Raw genomic sequence first — 20881 nt, forward strand, 5'->3', positions numbered from 1 at the left:
TCGAGTACTATCATCAGAAGATGTTTCCAATACACAGCGGGGATGTGCTGTGGGACATTGTGGGGCGGAGATGTGAACTCACCTCAGCAAGGGATTATAAGCTGAAATTTTCTCCATGAAACAGCAAGGCACCTGTTATTCCACAAATTATATATAGTCGAAAGTGTTGCTTAGCTAGCTCCTACCAAATCCTCAGAGTAGTACAATATGACATTCAAATGACCTTAGTAGCTAGCTCCTACTTTTTGCTTAAATGACGGGTTTTAGAATTCATATCTAGATGACATTCAAATGGACTTAGTAGCAGCAAGAAGTCACAGAATGATAAATTGAAACTGATTATGAGACCATCAAATGGTTAGGTTTTTCAGAGCACTGTCAAACTTCCCCTTTATATTCGCCTGCATATGATCTGGGAAAGTGAGGCAGTCATCAAGAAGCTCAATCTTTCCTTTCTCAACTTTGACAGGGTACTTGAGAAGGTGTCCCCTCATATCTGTTACCTCCTCAGATGCATATTGTTGCCAATTTTGTTCCGCCAGTTCCCTAACACGTCTGGTGCAATCAAGGCTCTCTGGATGAGCAAAGCATTCCTCCATCCTTCCCATGTGTTCTGCCCACAGTGACATCCTGTACCCGTAGACCTATACGCATTAATTGCAGACAACAGGCTCAACAGTAAGTCATCTATGGAGTTGCCAACTGCAGAAATGAGATTTTAGATATATATAGGGGTGCAAGTCGTGCGGGTTGGGCCGGGTTTATGGTCAACCCAGGCCCGGCCCTAAAATTTGCGTTTAAGGCCCTAGGTCAAGCCCGATTTCCCAACCCGAGCCCAGCCTGCCCTGTAATTTGATGCACTTGGGTTGGGTTCAGGCCTGGGCCGGGCTCAGGTTGGTCAATGAATCCAACTAAAAGTATACATATATAAATGTATTAATACAATTATGTATGTATGTATGTATGTAAATATGTATACAAAATATCTATACAAAAATTATATATACAAATATGTGTATATATATATATATATATATATATGTATGCACAATTTACATATACACATATATGTATAAATGTATATAATTGGATTGGTCTCCGACTGGATTCGGTCTACCTAAGGGCTAAACCCGAACCTAGTCCAAAAAATAAAAAAACACAACTTCTTGAGCCCGAACCCAATCCGAGGACCGAAAATCTAAACCCAGCCCGTATAAAATTCAGAATTGGGCCAATTCGAACACAGGCTAGGCCCGCCCAAATTGTACCCCTAAGACAAATAGATAAATAGACAGATGAAATAGTGATAATATAATCACACACCTGCCCACGAGGACCAGATTGTTTTGTTTCCCAGGTGTGGCTAGGCTGGAAAGCGCCAATGGCAATTTCAGTATCTCTGTTGCCCTCCATAGAGCGCTGATTGATGTTTGCAGACCCCAATATCACATATTCATCATCTACTATCATGCCCTTTGAATGAACATACACCATGAACCGTCGACTCCTTTTTGTTCGTTCCTATAGAGACACAGCTCGATCATCATCATCCACATATTTCATTAATCGTGACCAACAACAACAAGAGAATTAAATTAATGAGCACTATCTATTCTCAATCTCACTGTTATTAAATAATTAATTAATAATGTAGCAATAGAATCCATTTTTCTATTTATTAGTTCAAGCTAGATAGGGAAGGATCTACAAACTTGAGGGGTGTTTTCCTGTGCCTTGACATGGCTTTCTCCGCTTGAAGAAGCAGCCTTCTGGTCAAGCGCTTCACGGTTGCCAAGACAAAAGAAGTTCAAATAATCCTGCGGCGTATACTTCTTCTCCAGTCCAGCTTTTTCCAAAGCCTCGTAAACCATCTTATACATCATCCGCATTGTTTCAAGCTGTCGAAATCATATTTCATATATCAGTGCATATTTTGACAAATATTTCAAGATTCAAATCCGGATAATTTGAATATCATAATCACTCGAATTCAGATATCCTATTGATATCATCTAAGCAATTGGATCAAATTTGAATATGATCTTATTCAATTCGATAATATTCAAATTCAACCAATTATTTAATTCTAATACATAAAACATAAATTATTTAAATATTTTATATAATTTATATACATATAATATTCAAATTATATAAATAATTTATATATTTATATACTTTATATAAATAAAAAATTTGTTTTAACAAATGATCTGATTTGATTCGAATTCGATTCATTTACTCCCCTAGTCGTAAGTTATTAATTAGATCTTTTCTTGAATCCAAATGTATATGCTCATGATTATATCATCCTGGTTAATATTGATACAATACACCCAAAGCGGGGTGTATCATATTCATATCCATGCTCACTAGTACAGGTACGGGACAACTCTATGTGTATACTACCATCATGCATACCAGCACAATACGCCATTGTATTGGTGTGTACTGCACTGTATTGGTGGATAAGGTCTGATATGCAAACCATGCTTTAAGATTTAATGTTTCATAAAAATCTTAGAGGAACTAAAAATTGTAAAAACAATTTATTTTATTTACCTTAAATGATTTAAATATTTATTTCACATATAAATTATATGTTAAAAATGAAAACATATTTATTGTTTGATAAAATAGATTTATTATTTATATAAAAATACTACAAACTTTCCACAAAAATAATAAAAAATCAAAAACTACAATTATAAAATCTGAACCTAATAATATAAGAGTTAATTTTTCCCAAAATTTTAATAAAAACTAAAAATTGTAAAAATAATTTATTTTATCTACCTTATATGATTCATATGCTTTATTTTAAAACTATATGTAAAATAAACAATTGTATGTTACAAATGAAAATAAATTTATTATTTTAAAATATAGAGATTATTTATATAAAATACTATATAAATAAATTTTCTCAAATAATTAATAAGAACTGAAAACTATAATTAAAAAAAATGAAATAGAGTGATAATTATTATATGATATGTACAACTTTAAGATCCTGATATTGTTGATCGTAATGTTTCTCTTTCATATAATCTATTAAAGTGTGCATTTTTCAGGTATGTATACCTCATTCATAGTTAATTCAGCTTTAGCTTTATTGTTATTAACGTATTTATGTGATTTTTATGCATTTCCCTAGCATATTCAAGTGTTTTCATGTCTTTCATTCATATCCATGTGTTTCCAAAACATATTTGTATCTAAGTTGTTTGATACGATACTCGATACCGGTAATATAATCCTTGAGTATAATAATACTAATCAACCACCTTGTTCCAGTATTATATACAACATCCTCTTCAAATTCTTTTTCAAAATGGGAAATGACTAGTCATATATAACAAGACTAACCAAAGATCAGCTCGAACTTCAAGCATTATATAAAAACTTAAAGTTCATGCACGCATGGACTCAAGATATCAGGGATCTATTTGGCAAGTGTTTCTATGTAGATCTTTCATCAACCCAGTACATAAGAAAACACACTAAGCTTTTAGGGGTATTGTCCTTGAAGACCAAGACTATTTGATAAGCGTCATGGTTTACCAAGCTGTGAAAAAACAACTGGAAAGGCTATTTTCAATGCAAAATGACCAAAAGCTTCATCTGAAGCTTCTCAATTTTTGGTTTTTTTGGTCTTTTAATCTATGTGATATCAAACAAGAAAAGACCATCACAGACCAACAACTGCTAAGAAAAAGACACACCAAAACACCACCCAAGTGTTTGATTGTCATGATATTTTTGCAGCATCATGTACTTTTCCCTATTAAAATTTTGGGGGTTTTAATGTTGAGTCCACCCCTAGAATTCCTAGCTCCATCATATAGGTGGGGTAGGTGTCAGCTCAGAATTGATGCCAATTCACAAGCGGGTATGAGTGTTATAGGTAGAGTTGTTTATAACTTTGAATTGTTGTAGGTATGCAGCTCAAATCAGAATTCTAAGGTGGAGTGCAGTCTAAAAATCCATAAAATTTTTCACCATCTAATAAGCCTATGTCTGAATCAAGATGATGAGTGGATGTTGCAACTAAGGTGGTGTTTGGTAGCACCGAATGCTAAAAATTTTTCTTTTTCAGTGCACGGTGATTGTTTGGTTAACCCCAAACGTTGCCATCAAAAACTGAAAGTAGCTCCAAATTATTCAAATCGTGAGCTAACTCATAACACATTTAGAGGTAGTGCACAAAATAATTTTTCATGCATCATCTCTTTAAAAAATCAAAAATTTCAAAATTACCTTCGTCTTCTCTCAACCATATCTTAAAACCCTTTTTGGCTTTATCATTTTTCTTCCATTATGGAATGCAACAAGTTAGAGGTGTAAATTAGGTCGTGCCAATCCAGCACGATATGACTTTGCGAGCCACACGTACTTTAGCAGGTCATGTTGTGTTGGCCTATGGGCCTACGTAGGTTGTGCCTGCCTCCTTCGACATCCTTAATAGGTCAAGCTCAACACGACCCATCGCATGGGCCTAGGCAGGCCCGGGCCAAGCCGTGCTACACCGCAGGAACCTTGGGCCAAGCCATGAAAGGGATTTTTTATTTTGAAAAAAAAAACTAAAAATTTAAAATACATTAACAAAATAGACAAAAAATTGAAAATATATATTAAATTTTATTTTATATGAATTTTTATGTATAAAATTGTTTATATATGAAATAATAAAATGGAATTATATTTTTATTAAAAATAAAAAATTTATATACTACTATATTATACTATTTTTATAAAGACTAATATAATATCATTCTATAAATATATTATATTTGTTTACAATTTTTATTATATTTACATTTTTTATTATCATACCTTTTTAATAGTTTTTAATAGTTATAAATCTATTTAGTATATTTTATTTTCATTTTAAATTATTTTAATAATATAATATCATTTCTTTATATTTTAACTTTTTTATTACTACCATTATTTTCTTTTTTACATTTTTATTACAATTATAAAATTTTAACTAATATATATTTTTCATTTTTTATTTTATATTATTTTTACTATTTATTGTTTTGTGATAATTTTTATTATCATACTAGTAATTTTTTACTATATTATCTTTTTTATGTTACTTTGTTATTTAGCAATCTCTTTTAAATAATCCCTACTATTTTTATATTATTTTTATCATTAAATGATTTGTTTTATATATTCAATTTTTATCACCATTATTCTTTTATTTTCTACATTTGGTTATATTTATAATAATTTTTACTAGTTTTTCATTTTTTATATTACTTTTCATTTTTATTGGTATTATTTATTGATTTTTAACATATTTTATGTTTTGTATTATTTCTGTAATATTTTTTATAATATCCTATTACTTTAATCCTTTTCATTTACTTTTATTTCAATAATGACTGAGGGGTAAATTTGTCAAATGAAAATTTCTCATGTGTTACAACCTTCATATTAACAAACAACCCCGCTATATTCAGATGTTTGTAAAAGTGGAAAAGCAAATTTTACTCTAAATTCTTATAGAGCATTTTCAAAGGTTTTTTTTTTTTTTTTTGCTTTCTAGACTTTTGAGACTTCAAATTAACAAAATGCCAATTAAGGCCTTGTTTGATGATTAAGTACTTGTTAAAAGAAGTACTTATTTTAACAATCACTTAAGGCAGTTTGGTAACCCACTTTTCAAATCACTTGTCATGTTTTTAAGCACTTATTGGGATGGAGATGTTTGGTAAGCTACTTTCCTTATAAGTACTTATATTGACGCAAATGACAATTTTACCCTTCACTGTAGATTATTCAAATATCTCCCTCTCCCTCTCATTTTCTTCATCTGAACTGTCGGAACCGCTATAACTGTAGATTGGACAATAGAAAGGCTCCTCCCATCAACAACCTTCATAAAATTTTCAGATTCCCATTTCTGCCTCATCGAGCGCAAAAGAGCACATGCTTCATCAGGCATGTGTTGATGGGTATAGCTAGATATCAAGCAAGTCCACGTAACCACATTTTTCTCCGAAAAATGCTTTCAAGTCCATGAGTTGTCAAAAGCGGCAACAGTGATAGCTTAAGAGAATTCCTGGAAGTTAATATGATCATCGCCATTAGTGTCAGCCTCCTTAATCATTCCTATCAATTCCGTTGTCGTAAGGGCATGACCAAGCTTAGCCATGGAATGGGCCAATTCTGCCATTGTAATGTATCCATTGCCATCACGGTCAAACATCCGGAATAGCTGTCGGAGTTGCTCTTCTGTGTACAGAGATTTCATAGTGAGGATCTTCGACGACACCAGGGCGACAAATTCAGAGAATTCAATAAAACCATTGTTGTTCATATTAGCCCTCTGGATTAAAGCGTCGAGCTGATCCTAACTCGGGTTGAGTCCAAGTGATCTCTATAATGACCAAAGCTCAAGCTAGGTTAGGCTGCCATCATTGTTCCGATCAAATGATCGAAAGATCTCCCTCAATTCTGCAATCTGCTCATCATCAAGTTTCAATGGTTCCCCTGTTTGAATAATAACTAATCATCAATAGGGGAAGATGACAGAGAGAGGGGGAGTTGATTCCCGCTTTTGAAAACTGAAGAGTTTTGATTGGTTTATGACATCGGATTCCTATTTTTGAATGGCACGGATGTTGCTGCTATTCGAACAGACTGTTGCAATTCCTTGCAGCTATGGGAAGGAGAGAGAGAAAATGATGAAAAGGGATAAAAAAGGAAGAATAGATCAGAGGAGGAAGGTTATTGCCACTGCAACTCCCCTATTCTCGTCAAGAAGCCGATGAACAGGGGTGAAAATCTCCTTTTATCTCGTTAGGGAAGAGAGGGGGATGATCAGGATGGGTAAGAGAGGAGAGAGGAAGAATGAAAGTAAATGTTGTGTTGATGTCAAGGGGAAGAAGATGATGAACAGTGCTTTTTGGGTGCAGGGTATTTTAGGCATTATAAAAATTTATTAAGGACTAGTTCGTCCTATTTTTCTAGAGAAGTACTTCAAAAAGTACTTAAAAAAAGCCAACTTGAAGTCACTTTTTCAAAAAAGTACTTCTTTAAAAAAAGTTACTTCTTCCTCACTTTTTTACCAAACACCCATAAGTACTTATAAACCACTTAATGTGTGGTCTCATTTCTTAAAAGAAGTACTTCTTTTAAGTGTTCTCAAACAAGGCCTAAGTGTCAAATAACACCTAAACATGCAGATATACATACATGATTTTGAAAATCATACCAGACCAGACTGTTGGACTGATTGACTTAGGAACCAGTCAAGTAATTAGTTCTGTTTCATCTTAAAACCGCTTTTAGACAAAAACTATTGATTTGGTCAACAAACTGCTGAACCGGGTGATCAAATCGTCAACTCATCAACCCAAACAATAATTTTTGGCAATCTTTATTTTATTTATTTATTTATTTATTTTATATTTTAAGTGAGAACAGGCCCTCCGTTCAAACCGGACAATCGGGCTATTCGACCTGCCAGTTTTAAAAAACCTTAGTATACATGCACTTCAAAATCCAATAATGGAGCCAAAAAATAATTAATAAAACATTAAATAATCCTATGTTGCGAACCTGGAGTTTGTGATAGCTGCTTACCTGCAAATATAGCATCATTTGTACGGCTTTTGATGCTGGATCGCCCTCTGGCCACATTGGAATAACTATATATGCAGAAAATCTTTTCTTTTCTTTGATCTTGTTGGCAATTTTGAGAGCAATTTCCATTGGTATTAAATTGTCGGCGCCTATACAGAAATTGCTATTATGTGTAGAGAATAAATTACTATTTGATTATATGCAGAATAAAAAGTAGATAATGAAATTAACTTGTTCATTTATTGGGAAACATTCCCAACATATTAACTTTCAATATTGCAAGCTAACATGTTGGCTTGAAAGCTGGACAATATGGGATCAAAAACAAATACATGATTTTTGAAGATCGAGATAACTAATAAGCAGATTATTCTTTAACAAAAAAAAAGATATTAGTACTTTTAAGCTTTGTTTGTTTGCAGTTCAATTTCGTTTACCGATGCAAAAGTATGGGACTATAAAGGAGTTGAGTCCAAATTTTAGTTTGCTTTTATTGTTATATGGGTTTTATTTTGTTTTGTTTACTTAGTGAATGACCCCGTACTAAATACGGGGAATCAGTAATATTAAATTTACATTATGGAATCAATATTGTTAAATTTATATTTATTAATATTTTAAATAATTATTAAAATTTTAAAAAATATTTATTTCAAAAAATAGGTTTTTAATAATTATTAGAATATGAATAGTTTTCTTTTGTTATGATATGTAGAGGGTTAATGATTAATTAAGATTGATAGAATATAGGTAGAGAAGTGTTGTTGATAACCACTTTTGCATTTTTTTAGGAATTAATTAAAAAATGGTAGTAGTGGATTGTGGGCTTTAATAGCAACTTCTCAGAAAATATCACGTGTCTAATTATCCAAAAAAATGAGAAGGTCATGTGTCTAAATGGTGGGGAGTGATAGTGGGTTATAGGCTTTAGCAGGAACTTCTCGGAAAATTCCCACCTGTATAGCTTTCTAGAAAATTCCCACCATCACTAAATGGTGGTAGTGGGATGTGGGATTTAACAGCAACTTCTGAGAAAATACCATGTGTCTAAATATGAAAGATAGATAGATAGATAGAAATTAGATTCACAATGCAGACGAATGAAAATAAGATTATACCTAAAGCAAAATAAAGTAAAAATAAACCAAAGTACGTTTACAATTTTTTCACTTACATATCTATACATTTGTATTAATACAAATTGCAAACAAATAGAGGTTTAAACAAAATAAAGAAATGAGAAACAATTGAATTCTTAAACAGGGGTTCCGACAGAGATTTCATTTACCCTTACTTTTAACACCTAACAAAGAAAAATCTCCATCCTTTCACACATGACATAGATTATGATCCATTTATCCATTTAAATTAAAGTTACATGTTGCGCGCACCTGATTGGTTGCGTGAAGTCCAATTGTAGGAAGACCCAATAAAATATTGATTCTCAATATAAATGAAATTCTGGGCTGCTCGAATGGCAGTAACATATGCAGAATGTATGCTCATGTCAATCACTACATTCTTCCCATAAACTAGATTCTGTAAAAACAATCGACTAGTTAGTTTATTACGCACAAAAATTTGATAGACAACTGAATACGTGGGAAGATCTAAATATGGATGTCCCCCACCTTTTCTTCAACTTCAGTTGGATCATCCTTTGGGAAGTCTATCACAGAATTCGAATCAATTGAACGGAAAACCTTGAGATATGTTTAGGAATGAACCCATAAAACAAATAAATGATGTATATAATTAAGAAACTAGGACCAGCCTTTTAAGTGAAACACTTACTTGTACATTCCAAGAAGACTCGGGATCATCCTCACTTACACAATTAGAAGCGTCTAGTATGTCGGATAAAGTTTGTATATCAAGCAATGCATCATGGCGATGATGTTTTAATCTTTCAACTGTAATACATTTTTCAATTCCAAAGGGCCTTGATTCTTTTCGCCAACGTGCTTCAAAATTATCAAGAATGTCATATGCTGCTGGACCTTCAATTTTGCAGTGCAGATCATGCCAAGGTTGTCTTGGACAACCATCAATAAAATCCTGTTCAGGGGATACCATCAAACTATTAAATCAAATAAATAAATAATGAATATATGAAAATTTTACCCAATTAAAAGTACGAGGGAGCGTGCATTTAAGTGATAATTTCAATATAACAACAACAACAATAATAAAGAAAGAAGAAGATTTCAAATCCAATTTTAACTGTTACAGTAAGACCTATTAAAATTATGTCAGAAGAATATAATTTCATTAAATAGAATTTGGCTGATAAAAATATTTTTTTTTTTGTTGGTATTAGCAAATGTAAAGATTCATGTGGACATTATAAAGACGCATTACCTTGAGCACTCGGAATTTCAAGCTAAGAAAGTAACTCTATAAAAAATTCAGGGTTAGGATTCATCCCCTATACTGCGGGGTTAAAAAAATTCTGACATGTATTGATCAGTCATTCTTCTCCTTATAACCTTTCACCGATAAAAAGTAAAAGATACAGGAGAAAGGGGGTCCGCTGCAAATCCTAGCGATATCAAGTTGTTCTCAAACACCCACTTGTAGAAGCGCCTTCTCTCCTTGGGTCTCGATCTGCAAACGCACGCTCCTCCCACCCTTTCCTCTGGGCTTATAGTCACTCTATCCGCATCTCCTTTGACGCGCCATATGGCACAATGGGAGAGAGATAGGCTTGAAGCAGAGGCTCGTCTGTCAAAAGGGAATCGTTACTCTAAAATCATTCATCATCTTCTAAGAAACTCTTTATTGATAACTTTCTCCGCATTTGAAATTCTGAAATTGGGGAATCATTTCAGAGGGTAAACGGGCAAGAATCATTGGCATGTCAAAGCCCTCAGTCCTAGGCATCGTCATCAACGAAATGGGGATCAAGGTGGTACCTACAGCTATGGTGGTTGCACTTACTACAGATCAACTCGAAGGGTTGCGATGTGGAAACAGAAAATCGGATGCGGAAGAGGTTGCAACTAGGTCAGATTGCTCGAACTGGATGAGTCACCAGAGAATTCATTGCAGCTGCTGTTGGATTTCCCGGCTAGCGATGATATAAAGCTTCTTTCAAGGATAAATGGGCAGTTTCTCGTTGCCTAACATCCTAATTCCTAAATGAAAGCTCATTGAATTGTGCCCTTTGAATCATGACCTGGAAATTGGAGAAGCAAATTAAGGAAAATATCATATTTCGGGCTTGAAGGGCAGGGTGTGCAGGCGGGGGTTTGCGCTGCGCAATGCATTGCTGCACTGCATTGCACGCTAGAACAGTCACCAACCTAGGTCAAACCCACTATGAGCTTCGTGGTTGCACTGCCGGTCATCAGCTCTCTCACTACAATTAGGGGTACAATTGTCATCAGCTCTCTCACTACGATCAGAAATCAGATGGGAGATCTATCAGGTCCGCCATGAACAAATATGACAAATAAATAATATTAAAGATGTGCCTAAAATTTTTTTAGAAACTTTTTTCATTTTTAATATTTTTATATTTTATTTATTTTTGAATTTTTATTGTTTAATTATTGACACCATGGGTTGGTCCATTTGACCTAAAATCATTTAACTTCTTACCATCATATAGGCAAAAATGTACTTTGTTTCTAGGTTGATTTTAAAATATAAGTTTTTTTACCAATAAAATTATTATGCATGAATTTTATTAGTGGAATTTAGTGGTGATTAGAACTAAAAAAATGCCTTATATACATGATTCAATGAGAGAGAATGAAAATTAATACCTTAAATGTGAGACTAAATAAAAAGGAATTGAATGATGACTATAATTCAAAACGAGGGATATTTTAGTAAAAACATTTCCAAAAATCTAAAACTCTATCCTTACAATGTATGTATGTACATTTTATTGAAACTATAGATGATTGAGTTTCATAATTCAGTTATATAGTTAGCTATTTTAAATTAAAATTTATTTAGCCCCCTCTCTAAGCAGGTCTAATAGGTGTGGCAATTTTCAACCCAACCCATAGTCCAAACTAGCCCATGTACTTAGAAGTGTATGAAAATAAGCATAAAAGTAGATGTGTATGAATCCTACCCCAACTTTAAAATCATGTTGTTTCCTAATTCAAACTTGAAAATTATCTCATACCCGTATAATTTCACAGATTTACTTAAACCTACCCTATACTTTGCATTTTACTAATACACCACTTATAGTTTGCAATCTAATCGACCTTTCATTAAGAACTCTTTGTTTTGCCATCTGAAAAATAGTAGGGCATGGACCCATGGTTGTTTATTCCAAAAATACTCCTAAATTGAGTGAAAAATGTTCAAAGGTATAGATCCATGGTTGTTTATTCCAAAAGTACCCCTAACACTTTTTTTGTATAGAAAACAAAATAGACCAAATAGAGAAAATAGACTGGTTGTCCATGTTTTACTAGGATCAAAAATGACATTTGTTATTTTTAGTTTATTTTGATTAAATTTATTCGAATGATTATTAGGATTCAAATTGTCATTTTCCACTTTCATCTAATTAAAGATTGATTAAGTAAATAGATTGCAAACTAAATTTATTCGAATGATTTTAGTAAAACACAAACTACAGGATAGGTTTTGATAAATTTATAAAACTATATGGGGTGTTTTAGTAAATGACCCTATAATAAAAAAAAAAAAATTAAAAAACATTGTGCAAAGGACCAAAGGCTATCAAGAAGAAAGGGAACTATTCTCCAGAAATCCCCATCTATCTAGCTAGGTTCATAATGAAAAATCACTTTTTCCTCTCCAAAGAAGAAAAAGGCCGACATATCACAGATCCAACATGCAATTTTATAAATGTGTGGTGTAATATGGTTTGTAACGTATAATAAATATATAAAAAAATAAGCATTTGTTAATTTGTATGTTTACCTTGAAGTTGGGGTTGAGAAAGTCACCACTATGCACTGTTTGCTGCGTACCAAATAAAGGATGGCTTGGAGTATCATATCGCCCCTCAGTTAAATCAAGTCCCCCAATAAAAGCTATGATTTTTCTCTTGTTATTACCCGCATCAGAATCCACAATTAAAATTTTCTGGTGATGCGTATAAATTGCAGCGGCTTCCTGATATCATAATTTTGAAAACAATCCAGTGCAAGTTTTCATCTGACATAATTTAATTAGAAAAAACTACAACATTGAATCTACCTTGTATTTGATAATAAAAAAAAGAATTGCATGATATAGGTGATGTTTGGTACTGTTTACGTTTGTTCAGTAAACGTTTATTGATGGTGCCACATAGGCGTCATCTCAGCATTTTCTATCTCTTCCTCTTCTGCATACATTGAAAATGTAAAAAATGAACTTTGGTTTATGTGCATGTCAACCATTTGTAGAAGTTATTTTTTGAAGCTTCCACAAATGGCCAGACATTTATTCACTTACGCTGAAGTGGCACCCAGTTATCATAACCGGTTGTAATTATTACATTTCTCGGTTTTACCAACAAATAAAGTACAAACATTTATTCAATAAACATAAACAGTACCAAATACATACATAGCGTGTGAAGCATTTCTTAAACACTCCAATTATCTACCTTATATTTCTGGCCACATTTATATTCATTAACAATTTTGGCCCCCTAATCCATATTTATTAGCTTTTGACCCCTAACAAAAAGCCCTGAGCACTAGAAGCTGTTGTTACTGGAATGATTATCATATGTCATATGTACAATAACTGTTAGTGTGTTAGGAAGAGGTGGAAATTACATATTCCTCGTAATTAACTATAAATTGTTTTTGTCGAAAATTTGCAGGAATTTTGCCTCATAAGAACAGGCATTGCATTTATAATTGCGTCTCCACTTGGTTGAGGGCTCCACTCCCAAAAACAAGGGGTGACATTGTTTTCTAAACTATGAAAACAAAAGAGGACTTTGGACTTTTAAATTCAAAAACAAATCATAACTATTTTCGTTTGAAAACAGATTATTTCTTAAAATAAAAGCACCAAAGATAGGTTCTTGGTTGTGTGTTTTTTGTTTTCAAAACCGAAACCAAAACATGTTCTTCGAATCCAGTTTTGAAAACATTTTTCATATGATTATAAAACACCATGTCCCATACTAGAAAATTGCAATCCCTACGAACACCTCTTAGGGGTACGTATAGCTAAGGCTTCCGATTTTATTCAAACCTGTTTCTTCAAGAGACCATACTCTTTTCCTGCAACTTTTCGATTACAAAGCAACACATTTACTTGAGTCTTTTTGAAAAAGCTGCGAAGTTCCTCATCATGGGTATTCATCTTTCCTCTCTGTGAACAAGCATTAATATCAATATATGAGTTGTTAGCTAGTTATTAGAAGACCCAAAAACAAAAACTATATATCAGTAATCATAAATATGTACAAAGAATTTAAATATTCAAAATTATAAATCTAAGAAACACAAATTTAAATAATTGTTTTTCTACTTTAACAGGATTTTTATTAAGGTCATTTGGTTGCTTGGGTGGCCTCTTGTAAAGCTTCTAAAATTCTTTACTGTCTCTAGACAGCACCCAATTTGTGGGGATCATGAATTAGTTTTTGCTTATAATTTGAAATAAAACGGAATAGATGAAATTAAGGCTGCGTTTGGTTAATTTGAAAGAAAATGAACACATATCTAAAGAGTTTGTGAATCTAATATGTTATTTTGTCTGTAAAATAATTCTAATTACTGAAAACGAAACGAAGTACATCAAGTATACAGGTAGAGATGACACAACAATTCACCTGCATGTATCCCGATACTTTGATGCAAACATATAATGCACTTATAACCTAGCATTGTCTCTAATTATTCCTGACTCATCGACACCAAATTAGGTATATAGAAGAATTTTTAATGAAATCAATTTCATCCGAATGCTCTTTTTTGATCTTCTAAAACAATTACATGCATACTTTTCCATCTTTACATGCACTCCCAATTTTTTTTTTTTTTTTTTTGGTAAACTTTGGCACCGAGTACATGTATATATATCCTCGTATATATAGTTTTACACCCAGTACATTTGCTACAACCAAATGGCAGCACTATTTTGCGACCCTCTAATAGGGTGCACTTTGGGTAGGCCCAACCCGATTGTTATAGTCTACAATTTTATATAGGCTGGGCTTGGATTTTGGTCCTCAAGTTAGGTCTGGCCCAAAAATTTATGTAGGTTGAGTCCAAGTGGCCAAGCCTAACTCTCATGTATCCCAGACCCAACATGAGTCGATCCCATGAATGTACGTATGTATGTAAACAATTGTTTTCAATTTTATTATACTATTATATTTAATTATTTATGTAAACAATTGCATACATCAAAATTTATATAACATTAAATAAATAATTTTGACCCGACTCACAGCTCAGCCCACGAACTAGTCTGGTTCATGACATGACACGAGCCCGCATGAACTCAAGCCGATCCCCCAAAATATCTCAAGGGAGGGAGGGACCCGTTTTACACCTCTATGAATAAACACGGGTGGAGTCATTTGGGAACGCCAACAACTAACCACGAAGAAAGAGAGGCAAATAAACATAAATGGGGGCCAACCTTCCATTAATATAAGTGAAGATTTTAGGTCATAAGGGGGCTAGCTCCGCCCCTAGTAATGAGACACATGTAAAACATTCCATTTTTTTCATTGTAGTAGTTTAGGTTGTGTTTGATGTGTGGGAAGATTTTGGTGGGATGGCACAGGGAAGATTTTGGTGGAAATGTTTCATGCTCTATTGTTTGGTTGCAAAACGGAAAATGGTGGGGAAAATAAACCCTAGTAACAATTATTAATTAATTAACTAATTGGTAATATTTTTATTATTTTATATATTATTATCAATCGTTAATTATTAAAATTTTAATGAAATAATTTTATAATTAAATAAGACAAATAATTATCTAATTAATTATTAATTAAGAATTAATACTTTAAAATTCATTTTATTAATATTTACTATGAATTAATTAATAATTTTATTTTTATTATTTAATTTTTTAATTGAATCATTACTTAGATCAATAATAAAATCCTGATTTATTTATTCATCAATTACTTAGTTAATTAATTATTAACTTTTTTTAATTATTAATTATTTAATAAATATTTTTTATTATTTAGTATTTTTTCATTAGCTAGGTTTTAATTGTTTAAAATCCATAGTTAGTTAATTAATTAATACTTTAGATTTTTTTGTTTATAAGATATTATTAATATTATATTTTATTAATACCCATGACTTAATTAATAATTTTAATATTTTAAAACTAATTATTCATAAATTATTAAATTATTTCTTTTTTGTTAATTATTAATTATTTAATAATAATTTTTATAATTTAGTATTTTATCATTAGTTAGATTTAAATTATTTAAAATTCATAGTTAATTAATTAATCTATTACCCACATCTTTACCCACTAAGCACCACCACTGTACGGGAAACATCTAATATAAACGGCAAGGAGATATTCGCAATTAGACCTGTTCATGGGTCGGGCCGGGCCGGGCTCGGGTTGGGCTTTCATTTTGTATTAACAGATTTTTCTAAGGCCCGAGCCCGAGCCCGGCCCTAATAAAAAGCCCGAAGCCCAGGCCTGGACCCGAGCCTGAAATTTAGCCCATATTATTACTACTGTTGAAGCTGTTGAATATATAGAGAGAGAAATTATAAAGAAAATAATAAAAAAATGTATATATTAAATTATAAATATATATTTTAATAAATATTATATTATTTATATATTTTATATAATATATAAAATACATATTATATATTTTATAAAATATATAATGTTGAATCGGGCCGGGCCGAGCTTTTTTGACAAATCCCGAGCCCAGCCCGGATCACAATCGGGCTTACTGTGTTAGGCCCGATGTCAGTCCCGCGGGCCTAATTACATGACCAAGCCCAACCGGGGTGTGGGCCGGGCCGGGCCGGGCCATCAAGCTACCCAACCCATGAACAGGTCTGTTCCCAATGCACAGATTAAATGTTTCATGGGCAGAGATGTGGGAATAAGTCGTCCATAGAAGATCTTAGCCCCAATGGGATCGAGTTCAAATCAGCCTCCCACAAGACTGCCCCCCCCCCCCCCCAAAAGTCCCACGACACATTCCCGCCATTTATTAAGAACATCTCCCAATGATGACATTATTATTTCTGCTACTATCATCAGGAGATGTTCCCACTACATGGCGAGGATGTGCTGCGAAACATTGTGGGGGCAGCCTTGTGAAGGGCTGATTTGATCTCACTGGGAACACAGGTGGGTGTAATGACCAATTCTGTTAGGAGAATTTGAATTTCATCCTCACGCAACCATCCTCACATCATCCGTGCATTGGAAATGAATGTGTCACATTGATATATATATTATTCATGGGGACGAATCCGAATTCTTGTGAGGATATCACCTAGCGTAAGTATCAGGGATAACTGTATGTATTTTATAAAGAAAAAAATAAAAAAGAAAACTGACGATTGCAGAACAATTAAGCGACCGGCACACCATCTGCGTTCTGTGAACCCTTGGGTTGTCCTCATTTCGAACTCTCTCCGATTTTTTTCATTCTCCTCCACCGATCCAAGCACACAGCATTCGCCCGTGTCCTCACTCCATACCGGCGATCGTAAACGCGGAAGCCACCGGGAGAGAGGGATATCATCCGGCGTCCGACGTCCAGCGTCCGCTCTCAGGCCCCCCCTTCTTCTTTTTCTTCTTCAGTGAAACAGGGGCTGGTGTGAGCAGTTCTTCGACCTTGATACCTCTCTCGCCACTGGTGGCTTTCGCGTTTACGGACGCCGGTGTGGAGTGAGGATGCCGGTGGAGGCTGCTGTGCTAAGTTCGGTGGAGGAGAATGAAAAAAATGGAGGGAGGAAACTTGTTTTTCTGTGTTGACGGCTAAAGTCCCGTTAACGTTACGTTTTATTCTTCCCGAGAACGTAGCCATTTCTGCTTCCTACGGGTTCACAGAACGCGGTCTTCATTTAATTTCTAACGGTGGTGCTGGGGTCGGCGGGTCGCTGGATTTATCTGCGACAGGTACAGGTAATGTTTTCTCCTATTACTTACCGTATTAAAACCGAAGATATGCCATGAAGAAGGATCATCCCACGCCAATATCGCCACTCTTACACGCTCTCTTGACCTGCGTAAGAGGAGCTCCCCCAGTGTCTGCTGGTTGTTGGACTCTCTCTGCAATCTTACAAATCGGTATACTGACCACCCAGCAATGTATATTAGATGTTTAGCTTTGTCAATCGCCTCAGAGATGTCCTGCCAACACTTGCCATGCTCGTACTGCAATCCATCATCGAGCTTCAGTTCCGGAAGATAACCGTCTGGAACATGGGCATCTTGATAAAGCTTAACAACTCCACCTTTCCTGAGAGGGAAGTATGCACCTTCAATCCCTGGGAAATGAGGACCCAGATTGTAAAGGTTCAGGCGCTCTACTGGGGTGTACTGAATTAGAATGCGTAGCTCAGCCCCAGTCTTTTTTCCGTTTTTGGCGACCGTAAAATTCCCCTCCACCTTGCCTAGATGTCCTGAATAAATTTCTGCTACCTGAATTTCAACGGCCCCTGTCATCTCGGCACCTATGATGTCGTGGTTCTTCACTTCGAAACGCACCTCTGACGCGTAATGTGCAACCAGAACACTAAAATTCTGCTTCCAGACAGGGTCTCTACTATTTCTAATCACACGAGTTCTGCCAATTTTGGCATTAGATAGACAAATTGAAACAAATGGTTCGCTTGAGTGAGGTATGCGCTTTTCCAATGCACCCAGCATTTTCCGCCCAAGTTCCTTGAAGGAAGAAGGTTCACGGTTGCGCAGGAATTTTTCACACTTTGCTCTTATATCATGAACCTTATCCAGAGACTTCCTATGAAGCCGACGACTCCCGGGAAGGTTTTGCGCCTCCACTATGCATATATCCAGCTTGCCGTGTAACAGAACTTCCCCAGAAGACGGGGTGTTGTCGTGGCCTGTTCCGTTGCCACCGGAAGACGAAGCAACGCTGGAAATATTAGTTGAATCACTTCGACTCCCATCCATCTCCTGATCAGTCTAGTTTACAAATTACAATGGACTCCGCTGCTGCAGACCCTGAAAACCAAACCAGGAGAGGAATTCAAAGCAGGCGCAGGTACCAAATTAAAGAGACGGAGAAGCATTTTATTTGTAGAGACGTGGGTTTACTGCGTCTGCAGCTCATCCGGACTGATCTGTAACAATAATGGAGTATAGGAAAGCTTCAAAGTCGACGAAGAAGTTTCAAAGTCTACACCATGACCGCAGAAATCTTCCCACAATCAACTTCGATGAAGCTGGAGAAAATCATAAGAATATTTTGGTGGGGAAATTCTGCCAAAGCCTCTAGTCACACAATTTCCTGGAAAAAATTTCGGAGGTCTAGGTCTTCGATTAATAAATGCCATGAACAACCATATTTTCTAACTGCTAATTTCTGCCTCAATTATTTGGAGTTGTCAAATCAAAGCTAAGAAAAGTCACCAAAGTTATAGATGGTGGTAACACGCCTTCAAACTACATGGGAACTTTATTTATGCAACTTTGATCCCCGGGTCCCCACCCTTATCGGACATCAGCCGTTATCTATCAACTTGGTTAGTCACTGACCTCCTAAACCCAAATGGCTTGGGATTTTAACAAGCTAAAGTAGCTTTTCCAAGATTCAACTATAAAGCATCATACCAGAGCCAAACTCCTCCCATGACACCCTGATCTGGGAAGGTAACTCCTCGGGGAACTATACTGTTAAGTCAGGCTACCGGCTCTTTATCTCTCAAGAATGCTCCTCGTAGACCACATTCTTTGACTGGAAACTCATATAGAAGCTCAAACTCCCAGTTCCAGCTATTTTTATGGAAACTAGTGTGAAAAGGTTTAATAACTAAGAGTAAGTGCTGTACTTGGTTACGCGAGTCGGATCAATTATGTGTTTTTTGCAAGTCACAAGTTGAGATAGCCCATCATCTTTTCTTTATTCAGTGCTCCTTTGCTAGAACAGTTTGGTGCGAAGTTCAAATCGGGCTAAATCCATCAGCCCTGCCAATGCAACCCTTGCATCAGATTATAAAGGAGTGGTTTCTTGAAAATTATCTACTCACTTTGGTAAACAGCAAGCCTTAAATAGCCGCTTCAGCATTCTAAGCTACCATATATGGAAAGCCAGAAATAAAAAATAATAATAATAATAATATTCGAGAACAGGTGGTCAACATGGTGGCTCAGTTCCAATACGAAGAACCAAAAGCTCTACCACAGCCATTCGAGCTCCCACTGCTTCTACAATGCACTCTCTCTACGTAGATGGTTGTTTTGATCCGTTTTATGGTTATGCAGGACGAGGGTTCTTCATCAACCATTCCAGTCAACAACTGGCTATCGCTGAAGGAGCACCTTGCTGGGCTATTAACAGCTATGATGCCAAAGTCCGAGCACTCTTAAAAGGACTCCAAGTGGCCTTAACGCATGGCATCTTTCATCTTAAGGTCTATTCTGACGATGAAACTCTGGTCAATATGGCAAAGTTTGGCATGTGGATTCATTGGATTAATATCCTCCTTTACCTTTATCTTTTTGATCATGTACATAGACAGTATAATCAAATGGCCCATACTTTTGCTTACATATGATGTAAGGGCTAGTTTAAGTTACACTGCAACTCACTCATATCACCCCATGTAACTTTCAGCCTATAATTATATAATTATCTTTTGTTAAAAAAAGTCTTGAATAAATTCAATAAATAAATCAGCAATTTGTCCATCCCTCCCCCTCCTGTCATGCCCTTCTGGCCTGATTTTGACAACTTAACAACTGATAGACAATGAAAGATGTTTATAAATGGAAAAGTACAGACAGGCTTAATGCAGAGTTTTTTATTTTGGACGTACAAATTTTGACCCTGGGTTATCAGTCATTCTCCCTTTTATAAATTCTACTAAAAGTATAGATGCAAATTTCTGAATTCTATAATAGATCTATAAACATTAAATGTCAAAAACCCCTACTCTATACACCTATGCCCTGGGCTGAACCGTTATTCTCCCTAAATTCTATACCATATCGGCTTCCTTACCCCGATAACTCGACTACAAATCAGTACCCAACATCACATCCCAACCCTTCATTGAGAACATCTTCCAATAATGTCTCATCATTTTCCGTACTGTTTTCTGGAGATGCTCCGAACATACGATTCAATTGGGAT

General features: G+C 34.8%; 1 protein-coding gene and 2 pseudogenes across 1 annotated transcript; 1 reads left to right on the forward strand and 2 right to left on the reverse strand.

Moving 5' to 3' along the window:
* Positions 1–107: 107 nt before the first annotated feature.
* Positions 108–18952, reverse strand: LOC104613327 (phospholipase D beta 1-like). Its single transcript, XM_010281104.3, has 10 exons — positions 17710–18952; positions 13792–13911; positions 12517–12711; positions 9397–9660; positions 9234–9305; positions 8994–9141; positions 7603–7751; positions 1713–1898; positions 1324–1521; positions 108–644 (listed from the first exon to the last, which is right to left on the reverse strand). Exons 1-10 carry the CDS (start codon positions 18697–18699, stop codon positions 351–353), a joined length of 2616 nt encoding a protein of 871 aa, XP_010279406.2. The 5' UTR covers positions 18700–18952; the 3' UTR covers positions 108–350.
* Positions 6026–7096, reverse strand: LOC104613344 (putative calcium-binding protein CML18; annotated as a pseudogene).
* On the forward strand, positions 10111–10891 carry LOC148792114 (transcription factor MYB17-like; annotated as a pseudogene).
* Positions 18953–20881: the final 1929 nt, after the last annotated feature.

The sequence above is a fragment of the Nelumbo nucifera genome, chromosome 4, assembly GCF_055504915.1.
Source record: "Nelumbo nucifera cultivar China Antique chromosome 4, China Antique-T2T, whole genome shotgun sequence".
Classification (NCBI taxonomy): domain Eukaryota; kingdom Viridiplantae; phylum Streptophyta; class Magnoliopsida; order Proteales; family Nelumbonaceae; genus Nelumbo; species Nelumbo nucifera.